The sequence below is a fragment of the Struthio camelus genome, chromosome 2, assembly GCF_040807025.1.
Source record: "Struthio camelus isolate bStrCam1 chromosome 2, bStrCam1.hap1, whole genome shotgun sequence".
Lineage (NCBI taxonomy): Eukaryota > Metazoa > Chordata > Aves > Struthioniformes > Struthionidae > Struthio > Struthio camelus.
This window is the reverse complement of record NC_090943.1, coordinates 110,094,421-110,110,323: the sequence shown is the minus strand read 5'-3', so window position 1 is coordinate 110,110,323 and position 15,903 is coordinate 110,094,421. Positions and strand designations below refer to the sequence as shown.

Here is a 15,903-nt window from a genome sequence, read left to right as displayed (position 1 = left end):
GTAGTGAATTCTATGAGGTTAATGCGTATTACTGATTCTGCTCTAAAAGAGTGAAATTACTATAGTGAGCAGAGGCACTGGGAAATCCTTGTGTGGGTCTGGTAAATATTGAAAAATCTAGCAATACTGGTTGGAAAGTCTCTTTGGCCTGAAAAGAAGTCCTACCTTTGAGTAAAAGCAAAAATCTTCACTGTTGATCTGTCAGCACAATTTTCCCTGTGCCACACAATCTTAGCTTTTACCTTCCCCCCGTTCCGCTATGTCTTGAACCAGATCTGCTAACAATAATGGTAGTGAAAAGCTGCAGCAGTATTTTAAGTACTTTTATGGTGATTTTCAGGCATTATGTAGCTGTTTGTTTTGTTATCTGCCCGGTTACATCATTCTGTAGTAATACGGGAGAAAAAATGCACTTTCCTCTTTCAGTCAAAGCACTTCATACATTTTAATACATTGAATCCTTAAATACCCTAAGACGTAGGTTAATGGTATACCTGCTTTAAAGCTAGAAACACAGAAACAGAGGAACTAACATCAGCATGTTTCAAGCATACGTAGGCTGTTAAGTTTCCCATCAAATAATTAAAGTATACAAAATCAGTGAAGATTTTTAACAGTGAAGGTCAAACTAAGTAGGTAGGGCTACAGTGCAAACCCAGGACAGTATCGAGGAAAAAAAGAGGTCCATGTGTTTATTCTGTCTTCTCTCTAAAATGATGCTAGGAAATAAAGGGTTATCAGTTCTTTTATCAAGGAAAAAAAATGCAGCAGGGTATTTCGCAGAATAGTTAAAAGTAATAATTTTGACCAGTTTTGGTCTATGTTATAGGAAAGGCTATTTTTCATTTTAAAAGACTGCTGGAAAAGGTTTGGAACACAGGTTGCAAGCAGCAATGGTTTTTATTTATTTTAAAATATAATGGAAAGTAACCAAAAAAGGATGCAACTAAACAACTGTGTGTTGTGGTTAGCTTTGAACAAAGAGATATTTGAATTTACTCATTATTCTTTCACTCATTCTAAAGCAACATATTGGCAAGACTGAACTTGAAATGGTAGTTTTAGATGGACATTTATCTGGCATATAGAGGAAATAATAAATTATAGAGGCTCTAGAGGAACTATTACATTTGTTCTGCTGTCTGTGTTTCGACTGTAAATAGACCAAAGCAAGAAGTATGCTTCAGCTCATGTACTTACCCATTTCTATTGGCCAGATAAGTAAAGCTCCTTGATCTTTTCAGCAAAATTCTTGAACGTAGAAGAGCGCACTTGCCCCTTTCCCTGTGCCCATCTTCATCACGCTCAGGAGTGATGAAGCAAACTCCCTAGCAGTTTGAGGCTTCTCTAAGTCAGTTTGCATTTCCTTGTTCTAGAAAAACTGGAAGTAACCCTGAAACATGCATCGCTTCTTGGTCTTGTAATTAATGTCTAATCATTTTTCTGAGTAAAATAATTAAATATTTTGGGAGGAAGTGAATGCCTTTCTATATCATAATGACGAGTTGAACAGGAGAACCTCACTATATCAAATGAATTCAACTCCTCGGAAAATCAATTACAAATAGTAGAAGAAAGGAAGTTTTATTCTAATATTTTTTTCTTTTATAGAGTTCAGACTTGCCAGGCACTGATTGTTTCATTCTTGGGGCCTTTAAGTTCTGTTAATCTTAAAAGGAAGTTAGGGGTATTCAGCATTTGAATAAATGAGGCCTTTTCTTCCTCCTCTGATTTTTGAGCAGCTGTGTGTATGTGGTACGTTGTTAGCCAGGGAAACACACACACACGCATGCTGGGAGGCTGACATCAGTGGTTTCCCGCGGTTGGCGTAACACAGCCCGCTAGGCTCACCGCTTCCAGTTGGAGAGCACAGCCTCCTCCACGAGGCCATCTTCTGCCATGGGAGAGCTGCCACGGCAGCGCGTCGGCCAGCAGGATCGTTTCCACTTTTGGTTCACAGAAATGATACAGAATCTGATTGTATCCGCACTGGTGGTGATTAGGCTTTGCTTTCTTAAAATAAGCAGCTTAACTCCTGAATCTTAATCACACTCCATTGCCTGCTTCCTTGTTTTTATCCCTGTAGGATTTTTTCATCCTCTGAAACCAACAAAGAGATCATATTTTGCTTCAGTTTCTGAAACCTCGTCATTTTTTTCCAGACTTTCCATTTCACGCTGTTTGAATTTTATTAAGATCTCTTTACACAAAAGCAGAGTACCAGCTATATGATGCCCTGAGGGATCTGAAAGACTGTTGCTATAATGTCTCAAAAATCTCAAGACATTTTATTTCTACCAGAAGCTCTTTGGAGGATTGTGGCTAAGGATATAAAATATCTTAAATGTTTACAGCAGGGAGATCTCGACCTCCACTGGAATTTAATACAAAACTTTTTTTTTTTTTTTGTCTTTTAATTGGCACACCACGTTAATGCTGATGAAAAAACAGCTGTCTACAGAGTGAATTGTATTTTCTTTACATCCTGGGATGGGGAAGACTGTTTTTGTTTCAGAAGTATAGGTGTGTATAATACTGGGAATCTGGTCTGTTCTTAAAACAATGACTATTCTTAACTATTCTTAAAACAATTCAACGTCTCTATTGATCATTACTAAGTATGTTCACCATGCATTTTACTTTCACAAGAAGCACTTCTGTTTTATTTCTTTCTGCCTTCAGTGCTTTCTGTTCTCCCCAAACACACCTATGCATATGTTTTTAGAGGGAGCTCCCTAAAACTGTGTACTTTTCCAGTGTATGGGCAAAGTTTTTATAGGAGTGAATAAGATTTTATTTTCACAGGTCTGCCTTGAAATCACAAGGAGCTGCTGAACTCTCAACAGTCTCTTATACAGCACAATAATCCTGTTCAGAAAAAAAGTTAGGAGTTAAAGAGATATTACTAATAACGCAATGCTGGGTTTTGAAACAAAATCATATATAAAGCTTTATTCTAATCTCGACAAAAATCACTCTCATAGAGTGTGTGTGTGTGTGTGTGTGTGTGTATTATATAGCAGAAGTATGTAATAATTTTTTTTAATTAAAATAATGTATATGTGTACTAGAAAATACTTTGTAGCATTGAATTCATGGACGATCCTCCAGAATCTGGGAGACAAATCGTAAAGATTTTTAATTTTAGAAAGTTGTTAGAATGTTAGATTATTAGGGATACGTCCTTCTAAAGTGATTAGCAATTTTGTATACCTCAGATTCTCAGGGCTCATGTTCAAAGTAGTGGGATAGACAGCGCTTTCTGAAAAATGAAATATTCTTAAAAATAGTGTAAGCAACCAAAACAGTAAAGGAATATGGAAATCTTTCTATTGCTGAAAGATGTTATGCATCAGCGACTCAAAACATCAAATTTCTATTACAGCTAGCTCTGAAAATCTTTACAGGAAGTATCAGATCAAATTAAAAAATTAAATCAAATTAATTCCAACTCTAAAATTTCATGAAGATTTATTTATACATACAGAAATCAGAGACACATAATATAACAAAAACTGTCACTTCTGAAGCAATTACTGTAATTACTGAAGCAAATGCTGTTTATACATGGGTGTGTTTTTCACAGGACCCATGCAAGACAATAAGAGTAAAATTGTATTATAAGCCACTAATCTGAAAATGTCAGATTGCACTGCAGTATATACTACTGAAGTAACAGTTACTCAATAATCTAGCACTGATGTTTACTCTTACTATATTTACCAGCCCTCTGGCTCATCACATTTACCATATACGGTTCTTCTCTCTTGTTTCTCAGAATAATGGCCCAGGAATACCAAAGATCAGAAGAAAATACATTTTATTTATATAATATTTTTCATTATTTAATCTTCTTATACAACAGAAATACTGTTGCTAATGTCGAATAGACTCATGATGAATGGATTTTGAAATTATCAGGATAGCTTATATTGCCTCACCTAAATGTATTCCTAAGAAGACAGTTACAATTTAACACTCCTAATGCTGTATTTCAATATATCTTCTGTGTAGGGATCATCATAACAGCATTTTTAATTGGTCAATGTTCTTTTAAAACCTCGATTTTTCAATGTCATGATGTGCTATGTACTTCTGGCATCAAGAGAATTAAATTCAGCTTCTACTTACCAGTGCAGACACTTGAAATTATGCCGTAAATAGCTGACTGTATTACCTCAGGTTTTTATTTTATGATGGAACTTCTCCCTTACTGTTCAGAGGATGATTAAAACTGAATCTAAAGGTTATGTTCATCAAGTTCTGCACACATCTCTTGGAATATGTTTCTCTCCACTGGTAAAAATAATTTTATAATGTTCCGAATTCCAGAGTTTAACTATAAAAGTTGGCATTTTCTACTGCAAAGTATGCACTTTTTATAATAGTTGGATAAAAGTGAAAGAATATTAATTTTTTTCCTTCCATTCTGCTTATCTCTTATCTCAGGATGTGTGACACGGGAGAAGGGCTGTTCACCTTTCAGACAAGAGAAGGAGAGATGATATATCAGAAAGTCCATTCTGCAACCCTGGCAATAGCAGAGCAACATGAAAGATTAATGTTGGAGATGGAGCAGAAGGCACGGGTAAGGTCCATTCACCAAGATCTTTGGACTTAAAAAAAAATTGAGAATCAAGAACAAAAGAAGTGTGAAGTATGGCAGTCCATGAATTCAACATAATAATGCTATCAGCTGTGTGACTAAAACCGAACAAACTTTATAATTTGTATATTTTCATGGATAGGGTTTTTCAGAACGCGCTATACAATGAAGCGTTGTTAATGTATTTCAGGGGTAGCGGATACTGTTAACTACTAGATCCATGGTTACCTTTTGAGAGCTGTGGCTCCATAACTCAAAAGATTAGGCTTTTAGGTGAAGCCAGCTGTGAGCTGGCTATCGATGATTGAATGTTAATTGCTTCTTGTGGCCTCACATGTGGGGGAAAAAAAGCCTAGGTGTTGACAGACACATTCTGTTTTTTTAACATAGGAAAGGAATTACTTTCCCAACGCTGCAACGCAAAGTGAATTTGTAAAGTTTTTTCTTGCTTTCAAGTTCAGAATTTCTGCTTTCCACAAGTTATCTTTTTTGAACATGCCAAGAAACTACCAAAAGATATATTTTTTTTAGGACAAAAAGGGGGGAAAAAAGTGATTTTAAACGGCATCTCTATATGCTTTGGAATAGAGACGACTTTAAAGGACTGTTCTGAAAAGCTAACTTTCAAGTGTGGTTTGAATCCACCTTTATATCTGTCCGTGAGGAAAGGTAGGGGGAAGCCAGAGAACCAGGTCTACTTTCCTTCCTCTCAAATGACCACAATTATTCACGTATCTTTGGCACTGTTTCCAGTTACTGTTTCTTTCTTCCTTCCCTCACCCGCCATGCATGTGCCAGCAGTCACACAAACATAACCTACATGATCCTCTCCCCACACACTCCATCACTGTCAAAATACCTTGTTACACTCCTGAAGAAGAAAGGCTGCTGCAGAGGGCAATTCAAAACCCCAGTGTTCAACTCCTGCTCATAATTACTCTCCAGAGAAGCCTATTTTTCTCTATGGTAGAGGAAGCTTGAAAAGACCTATCTTTCCGTGACAAAAGTTTGTCATATTGAATGCTCCCTTCAGACTTTATAAGTCTCTGAGTAAGACCTGAGAGATGGGAGGGTATAAAATGTGGCTTTTTCTTTCATGTGAAAAGAGATGGATGAGTTTTTCAACAAAACTAGACTTAAAGTAGGAGCATGTGTAGGAAGCTGAAGATACCAAAACTTTGTACAGAAAAAGCAGGAAGAGGGGAGTTCACAATCAAGATTAAAATAAGATTAGGAACATAGGAACAATTGTTGAAAAGTCCAAACCAAGACAGACAATAGAGGAAATTTTAAAACATCTGAAGTAGTAAAAGTCTTGGTAAGAAATAACTTCATTCTGCTAAGCAGAAAGTGATTGAATAGTAGTCAGAAGACAGAGGAAAGCGTCATTATAAATATTTGTTTTTAAAATGCCTACACCATGAATAAGAATTAGAGCATTTTCATGCTGCTGTAATAAGTGCTTGTACCTGAGTCCAGGATAAGTAGGATTTTCCTTTCATGCAACTCATCTTTCGGTTCTTCCAGCTATTGATTAGCAGCTTTGCTACTTAGCAAAGCTGTTTCCATTCTGTCATTGGATGAGTTCCTTGAAACCTCGTTTATGAAGATTGTAGCCATATGGTACATAATATTACACTATGAGAACAGACTGAGATGTAAAAATGAGTCGTCAGCCACCCAGTGTACAAAGTACTTGCATCTTTGGATGAGGCTGTATTGTGGTCTGCCTGAGGGGATCGATGCAGGCTTGTGATCTGCTGTAGGCTGTGTAAAGGAAGTATGAAAATCTGTTTCTTTTATATTTGAAATGATAATCTAATGCAGATTTTGTTTTTGGAAGTTCTGCTATCCCTGACTGATGAGGTACTGAACATTTAACAGGTCATCTACATCTTTGATTGCAGTATTTGAGTTGTATTCATTTTAGAAGCAAATGTAAAAACTGAAGATAGAGCAAGTAGGTGTTATTTGCCTTTTTTCAACTATAATTGCATCTGCAATATCTAAATCCTGCGGCATCACCAAGTGCCTATATATGTTTTTCCTCTAAGATCTGACATTGAAATACAAGCAAGTGAGAATATACTTTTAAATCAAGGATCTAGAAGCTGCAAATGTCTTCTAAGACTTCCTAAACTTTGACCTTTATTCCACTGTCTTTATAGCCCCATATGTGGGCTTTTTATTTTTGAGTTTCCTGTCCTTTTCTGTAATGGATAGGTCATGTTTAATATTAAGAAGTATATTCACTTTTTTCTTTTGGTTAAGGTGAAAATGAAAGAAATAATTAAAAAACAAAGTAAAGGAAGGTTAATGGTATATCCATTGCTAAACAAATCATGAAAAGTGAAGAAATGTAAGGGAGGCTCCATCTTTACTCCTTCCTTCCAATTTCAAGATGCTAAATATTAAAAAGGATTCCTGAATTTTTGTGTGTTCCTTCCTTAAAGTGTTAGCACATCTTAAGTAATTAATATTCTAAAGTTTTGTTAATTTTTTCTAGATTAAAGTAGGTTGTAATCTAGTATTGTAAAAAGTGACTAGACTTTACAAAGGAAACCAAAATGCACTTTTTTACAGAAGTAACCTTGATGAAATGTATAGATTATGGTTAGTTCTCATGACTATTCAAAGTGAATGCCTTACTCTTCAAAAACAAAAACAAAAACATAACAACACCCACCCCCCAAATTTAGTCAAAAGAATAAAGGCAAAATTAATTATTGCTGCAAGAACCTTTTCAGATAAAGGTTTTGCAAGCAGCCTCAGGCCACTCCATTTATGGAGATCTCTGCACATAAGCATACTATTTCAGAGTATTAAGCAGTGCATTCATTTTTACACTAAGGAAGCTGTTGCTGAAGCCAAGTAACTGCTGCATAGCTATGTTAATAAGGGCAAGAGATAGGAAGGAAACTAATTCTTTCTATTATCTTCCAAATGGCATAGAGAGGAAGCAAAACTGTTCTGTGGCAGCAGATGCAGTACCAAATCTTCACTGTCATCACAAGAAAGACAACCCTGGCATTTTAAGTAGGTAATCACATGCACAATTTTGTCTTCTGTATCCCTTTCAAATTATAACACTGGAAGGAGGACAAGAAATATGGGATCAATAGTCCCTGGCATAGGTTGGATTTCTAGTTGGTTATTGCTTTTACTGTGATCAAAACAGGCTGGAATTTACTCAAATGCAGTGATACAAAGCGGGGAAACTATTGTAATTTAGCTCTGGTGCTCTTTTTAGATTGAGTTTGAAATGTTACGTTCACAGAGAAGAAATGTTTTATGCTCACGTTGTTTGGGACAGTAAAAAAGTTTTGGCCAGTACTAACACTGTACTTTGAAATTTTTTTAGGGAAAGTGCTATTTGTGCATTTACTTCAATTTTATTTTTTTATTTTTTTTTTTTTTTTGCAGATCAGTGTAATGCAGACCATGTTTTCAGTTTGGGGTTGTGAGGGAGTTTTGTGCAGAGAGGTTGATATTGAAATGTTTCATTAGTGATTGTAACCACTATTTGCACTATCACTATCAACACCACAATTTTATTAAAAAGAATAATGATTTGCTTTCCATTTACAAGATTTTTTATTATGCTGTTATACTTTCTCAGAGTATTAACAGCTCTGATTTTATCATCCGAATAGTTTGTATTCCTACATATCTCTTCTCTAGCCCCCTTTTTTTGAAAAAAAAAAAAAAAAAAGGCATTTAAAAACCTGGTTCGATTGGCAGTCCTGGAATTAAAAGAAAAGTGGCAGCCTCAGGAAATGTTCCCACTTACTGTAGTCTGGTGTTGGACATGGCAGATCCACATCTGAGTGCCTAACAGCCATCTGTCCCATCCCTCTCCTGTCCCCAGTCTAGGCTGCAAGCTCCTAACCCCTCTCTTCAGTTAGTTCAGATGCTAATCTGACTTAGCAAGTCAATTAATTCACTTTACTAGTTTGACCAAAAAATAAAAAAATAAAAAGGAATGGGGTAGGGCAGGGTTACTGAGGGACAACGTAACCTGCCAGATCTTCTCAGTTGTCCCATCCCAAGGTGAGAAGAATAAAAGAATAATTCGGTCTCTATAATTGCTGAATATCCTCCTTGCAATCTTCAAAAGATGTTGATTTTGTTGATCTTTTTGAAGAAGTTCAGTTTTCATCATTTCCACACATATGAACACAGTTACTCTCAACATCACTTGTCTAACCTCCACATCAGAATGAAAATGTGCTTACAGCTATGCAGCATTGAAATCTAAGGCCTGATTTTCCTCACTTATGCCAGCTTTAATCTTCTGCCACTCAGCCTTCACTGAAAACACTCCTAATATAACTACCATACCCATTAAGTTTGGGTGTATAGAGTAGGGGGTTAAGACCTGCAGATTAGTCATATTATGACTACAGATGCGAGGGAGGGATGCCAAGGAAGTATATTTGTACCTTTGTAACCTTATAAATTACTTCTTTCAGCAAAACCTTGTTACGTAATCTCAAGAGGATTAAAAATTTACAATGTGTAAAACTAATTCTAAATAAGATATGCTAAGGTTATTGTTAACCAGCTGATGTTAATCAAACATCAGTAAGCCTGGAGTAAAAGTGCTTGAAGAAATGAAAATGGTACAAATTTTCATAACTTATTATCATGGAAAATGTTGTGTGGCGCTTGCTTTGCTATGGATAGTAAGGGTGCAAGAATAACGCCATTTAAGATTGTGATAGTTTTAACGTTTACCCAAAGATAAACACCATTATAAAAATCACATCTGTATATTTATGTATATTTATGTGGCTAGTCTCTAATATTCAGGATACTATAAGTGAATAAATCATCATGATAGATTTCTGTCATTTAAATAAGATAATATCAATGAATTTGGATATTAAAAAAAATTGTTATCAGGAGGGGAATAACGAGTGTGCCAAAGCAGACAAATGCCAGGCAATGTAACTGGATGTAAAGGGAGGTTGGTGAGGCTATTATTTGCTTTATTCTGGTATGTAGCATGTGAATTACTTGGTTTTTACGTGTACTGTGAAGTTTATTTTTATTATTGTTTCTAGAAGTGTTTGACAGTTACTGATTAAAACTGAAATAGATTTTCAGCACTTTTGGCGGAAGAGGACTTCTGCACAAGTAAAGCTTTCTCTTCTTTGCAATAGAAACTGATAATAAAAAAATTAGAGTGTTCTACTGCATGATGAGTGAATATTCTGCCCACTGGCAGAGCTTGGTCACCGGTGCATATTGCCAATATTAACAACAAAACAACAAAACCAGAAATGCTTCATTTTTTCTTTTGCCCTAGGTCCAGATCTATATACTTTTAGGTTTGAGTTTTGTATCCTCAGTTCCTATAAATGTCATTATTTTCCCATAGAGTTCTTGATTCATTAAGCACATAATGCCATTTTTCCTGATTCTTATTTTCTTATGAGAATGTTCTGAGAATTGTGCCAGCTGCCAGGTTTACATTGCACTCTGTTAGTCCTCAGGGTCAGAAAACTATGCATACTTGCATAAATGTAAATCCTAGAGCTATGTAGCTGTTCTATTTCCAACATTCGCCACTTCAGAAGACAGTAGAGGATTTGTGGATGTACAGGTTGGTTTTAAATAAATGTTAACTCAGTGCTTCCTCAAACTGTAGCTGTTTCATTTTTTTAATCTTATTTGAAAGAAAATCTGTCAAAGTCCTTGAAAGTAGATTTACTTCATTGGCAAGCCATTGGCATTGGCCTTTTTTCATGCTGCTCATGAAATTCTTCTAACTTCCAGCACCCCTCACGATGGTCCCCTCCTTATTCCTCTCCTACCAAGTCATCACCTTTTTCTTCTCCCTTCCTCTGTCAGCTGCAGGAGTCTACTGTCACCTACTCACTCCATTATGGGCAGGGGGAAAATAAGGCGCAAAGCCCCAGGTCGCCAGGAGAAGCTGCAGGTGGTTGTTGGAAGTTTGCTGTGTGTCTGAATGAAGCAGCCGTATCAGAAATGTCTTTATTGTGGTAACAAAGCGGTAGTGCAGGTGTTTGTGTGCAGCGGTAGAGCAGGTGGGAGAACAGAACAATTTGTTGTGTCGGAAACATTGCAAACGTACAGGTTTGTGAAGTGTGTAGGTAAGGGGAGTGCGGAGCTGAGAGAGCAGAGCGGGCAGGGCCTTGTATATAACAGATGTATTGGTAGTGGAGGCATAATTTACATGGGGTTTTACCATTTCAAAACTATTGACTAGCGTTTGCACAAGGGTTTTTTTGCCTGGAAAAATATTTTTGGGATGGTAGTAGTCATTAGCAGTCTCTCTCAGAACATGGGGAGACAAATTCAACGTTTTGCCTGCCACCATTTTGAGCTATCCCTTATCCCTAACCACTGGATTGGGCAGTCTTGAATGTGAAGAGGCTCAAAATCTCTCCTGCTGCTACTGTCCTGTGTTGAAAAAGTAATTAATAGTCAAGGACTAAACCAAGGTACCTCACTACAGAGATGTGTACCCTACCTTCGAAATTATTCTTTCCTTCTTAAAAAATTCTGGGATATTTTATATAATGTAGCACTGCTTGTCTAGTATGACCAAAGCGGTACGACGCTTAAATTGAAGTCTGTCATCTTCCTCATACGAAGTAGGAGCTGAACCAAAGTCTGCTTGTAATAAAAGATTCACAGAGATATTTCATAACTTAAACACTACAATTTCTTGTCAGCCAGGAATTTACTCCTATGAATCTATCCTAAATCTGCATGCATGAATCCTGTGAACGCTGTTTTCCCTGTCCTGTCTTACGTATTTTTTGTGTTTGCATGCAGGTATGATGTATGGTGGACTCTGTGATGTAACAAATTAGAGACAGTTTTTGTATGTAAAAGCAAGAGAGCACAAATTTTTACATTTAGCAGGTATCTGAAGATGCAAACTTTCCTGAGAATTTAGCACTTTGGCTCTTTAGAAATCCATGTGGGCTCCTATTTCCATTTCTAGGAACTTTTAATGAGCTATTTGGGTATTTCTTAGGAGTCAAGTATCATTACCTTCAACTTTACAAGTTGTTTTTGAAAGTAAGGGGATTTGAAGGTTGGTGGCATAAGCATGTTTGTAAATTTTTTGCTCTTATATTTTGCAAAATATTGCGTGTTTACAGAGCTATCAGAGTAGCTGGAGAGGCACCATCAAGTTGAAATTCATATTTGGTTCTAGAAAATGCGAGAAAGTGAAGAGCCAAATAACTTACTCTGGACAAAATTGATGATTTGATTAGCAGTCTTATTTGCTAAAAGACATGGGAGATATGAATGATAAATTAGGAAGGGTTGCTGTAATTACACAATAGTTGTCGCATGCCTGACTGAACCCTATTCATCTACTCCTAGTCCTCCCCTTAACTAAACTGTGAAAAGCATTTGATATGGAAGGGAAGTTTTCTTTGGCATTCTGTACATTTAAAAGGACTTGCTTGTATAGCTATGCCTGTAGATTTATATCATTAAACTCGCTTGCAGAGGAGCAGGTTTTGTTGATGTATTACTAGAAAAATAATTTTCAAGCCAGTTCTCCAGCTGGCTTACTTGATTATTAATCTCATATCTACTATTTTGAGAAAACCGTTTCTTGTAAAATAAACTACAGTAGTCTATAGAGCTCCTGTTATTATTTGCAAAAATAATAGCTGATGAAGCCACCCGATGCTCTCATGAGACAGGTATTAGTATAGTAATCATTCTAATGAGTAAAATGAGGCACCGAAAGATTAAGGCCAAATTCAACTGAGTATGAATTGCCCAAGGTCATAGAGCAATCAGCTGTGCTGCTGGGAATAGCATAACAACAAAATAACAACAAATATCCTGAATCGTCAATTGCTTATTCACAGAAGAATTAACTTTTGAAAAAGTTATTTTTCACATGAATTTCCTTAGTCTTCTGAACAATAGTATCATTCTATGTCTTTTGTCAAGCAAGGCCTTCCTCTGTTCAAGCAACTCTATTCAGGAGTCCTTAATATCACACGAGGGAATTGTTAAGGCTTTGTCTCTGATTAATACAGAACGTCTTTATCAGTGATTTACAGAGGGGCACGGTACTATTCAGAGAACAGAAGATTTATAAAAAGTAATAATCAGCACGGGGATCAAAAATTCTCGTAATAGTCCTAAAGTTACTCTGTAAATCCCTTCTGTGCTTTATGTGCTTTGGCTCATCAAGTACCTGCTGGCAGCACAGAAAATAGGTGAATTCCAACCCTTTATCATCATTTTTATTTTCTTTTTCCCTACTTCTTTTCAAGATGGCAGATTTTTTAACACAATGCTCTGATTATGCTTAGACTGAAGACTGCCGATATTTAGCATGCTAAAAAGCATGCTTGAAATATGGCTGCTTTTCCAAGTACAAGCTGTCTTTTGATCTATGTTAATCAAACCGTATCCAGATAGGGATCATTTATGTTCCTTTTTTGCTCAACCTTAGGTTGCTGTTCTTACATTACTGATCAGCCATATATGACTCCAGCCATGGTAACAACTTATCAGCTGTTCTGCACTGCCCAAGAACCTGGTTTAGGAAAAATGTAAGAAAGTAGTACAGGCAGATTGGTCTTTAAGCTGTTGATTTGACGTTATTTCACTTGCTATAGTAACTCCATTGTATAACGATGTGGAGCTACTACAGCAAACGAAATAATGTCAGATTAAGACATTTGCACAGCGCATCTCACTAGCTCTTTGTTTTTCCATCCTATTAATTACAATATCAGACAAATTTAAATTAGAAGAGACCTTCGCTGATCACCTGGTCTAAACTTCTGCCCAAAAAAGGGATAGCATCAAAAACTAGATCAAGTTGTTCAGGGTCTTATCCAGTTTCAAAAATCTCCAAGGTTCTGGACTCTTGTACTGGGGGCCCAAACCTGAACACACTCTGAGCAGAGCTGAACTTCCAGGTACAGTTCCGGAAGTGCCAAACAGAGGAGAATAACTTCCCTGGACCTACTGGCTATGCTTCAGTATGTGATTAACCTCCATTACTGCACGTGTACACTGCTTATTGATGTTATCACCAGGACCCGTAGGTCCTTTCAGCAGCTTCCTCCTGGTCCCCAGCCTTTATTCATGCACTGAGTTACCCTGGCCCAGGAGAAGCATTAACGATTGTCATTGCTGAACATCACGAAGTTATTGTTGGCTCATTCCTCTGCCTGGCTGAGATCCCTCTGAAGGGAAGCTCCAACCAGCCTGGGTTTTTGACTGCTCCCCACAGTTCGGAGTGATCCCAGAATTTGCTAAGGATGGATTCTGCCCCGTCATCCAGGCTGTTAATGATGATGTTAAGCAGTATTGGAGAGCTGACCCATCTAAACTTCAGGAATAAGTTATTCAGCAATAATTCAGCTCTCCAGTATTCAGCAGCAAGGGCTTAAAAGAAGTCTTTGATGTTCCAGATAGAAGCATACGCTGCTCCATTCCGTATGACTGCTTCAGGATAACAGATGTTAGTCCCATCAGATATTCATTCTGTCAGCATCTAATTCTGTAAAAGTAGCTACCAGGCAATATTCATATGAAGGTGTAGTTGGCTGGGTTGTTAAATGCAGTACAGTGTTTACGATTCAAAATCCATTGACAAATCAGTGTGGGTTCTTGTTTATAAAAGAAAAAGAACTTGTGTTTTCTTCATTATTCTTAATAATTTCATTGTAGGGTGCAGTGATGAAAGTTACAATTGCTACTGTCTGGGAGATTTTGCTGTTTTTATGATGCCATTTCTGTAATGTTTCCCACATATTGCCCAGTGATCACCTTTACATATATTTTGTATTACATGAAGAAAAAGCCTGATAGAACTGCAGATTTCCATGGCAACAAGTGTAATTCTATTTATTTCCTTAGTTTTGTGCAGCTGGAACTTAACAGCACAGAGGCAAGGGGCTGTTCTTTTAAACGGCAACAAAGGATTTCAAAAGGGTAGAATTATGGAGCGTGTGGTCGGGGAACTACAACCTCTGCTATAGCAGGCAACTTCTACCAGGGTAAAATGAAAAGGCTGAGTTATTATCGGAAAATGAAATTAAATGAAAGAAGTTGACAGTTGTAGGATTTATTAGGCTGATGCATGTATGTTGAAAGATACAGCAGTTTAGAAACATGTATCTGTTTCCCACTTTGCAATCTGATTTCTTAATTTGCAGCTATTTATGTTACATTGGTAAACCTGCACCTTTATAGAAACACTGACTTCTTTTGTATGCAGAAGTTTCGGCTGTGATTTGGAGATTCTTGTCTCTCATTTTAAGTTGTTTCAGGACAAAAAATATTATTTCCGAACATACTTTATGTGTGCTTATTTAGAAGCGTGTATGTTGCTTTTGAATGATTGATTATTACAAGTTGTTATGATTTTAAAACTGAGTGATGTCAAGAATTCTCTATCTATATACATCTATATGTGATCATGATGTATGGGCACACACACGAAAAAGGATTAGTCCTTTATTTTTCTCTACCACCTTCACAGTTGATTTGAAATGTATGAAAAAACACTAAAGGTGGTGGAGTTATTGAAGTATATAGTAAATAAAATAATAAACTAAAATGTTTATTTGTGCATTTATGTGTACAAACAAGCATGTCTAGGCACAAAATACATAAAAATATAACTTTTTAAAAGTTAAAACTGAATAGTTTATATTCATTGTCATTCACATGCAGTGTATATGTATAATTAGCCTTGATATGAATAATACAAGATATACTTGTAGTCATTAAAAATAACTAGTTAAAAGAAAGGAAATATATCCTTTTGGAAGATATTAATGAGTCATCTAAGAGGGCTTTGCTACATGATGTATGTAGCATCTGTATGCTGTATGCTACGGAATCCTGGAGTCATGCACTGATAAGCTTAATGGAGAAAATGTAAATGTTATTGAGATTATTGTTTTTGCAAATATTTAGAAAATTGTCTTCCTACCATTTTATTAAAGATAATCCATACCAGTAGATTCTATGTAGTAAAATGAGGTAACTAAATGAAACGTGATTTCCACGAATATGTATTATGGAGACTACTGATCTGGTTTAGACTACAGAAGAAAAACTTCATCAGCAAGTTTGTGAGGTCTGAGATGTTTGCTTTTTCAGAAAGAAAGAGTGAATGCTCTTAATTCAGATTCTAGTTTTCTGTTACCAAAATATGTATATGAGCCTTAGAATTCCAAATTTTCAGCCCCAGACTGCAACCATCTTTTCACAATACTCAGGTAAGCTTTGCCTGAGAAGGGGTATTCTGGGTTCATCCTTACTTC

At 36.5% G+C, this 15,903-nt stretch overlaps 1 protein-coding gene across 1 annotated transcript in view; it reads left to right on the top strand.

The window, feature by feature from the left end:
* DOK6 (docking protein 6) overlaps positions 1–15,903 on the top strand; it is a 260,922-nt gene that overhangs the window by 185,268 nt on the left and 59,751 nt on the right. The window contains exon 6 of the mRNA XM_068932081.1: positions 4,450–4,588. Coding sequence (XP_068788182.1) covers positions 4,450–4,588 — 139 coding nt within the window. The remainder of the gene's footprint in view (positions 1–4,449; positions 4,589–15,903) is intronic.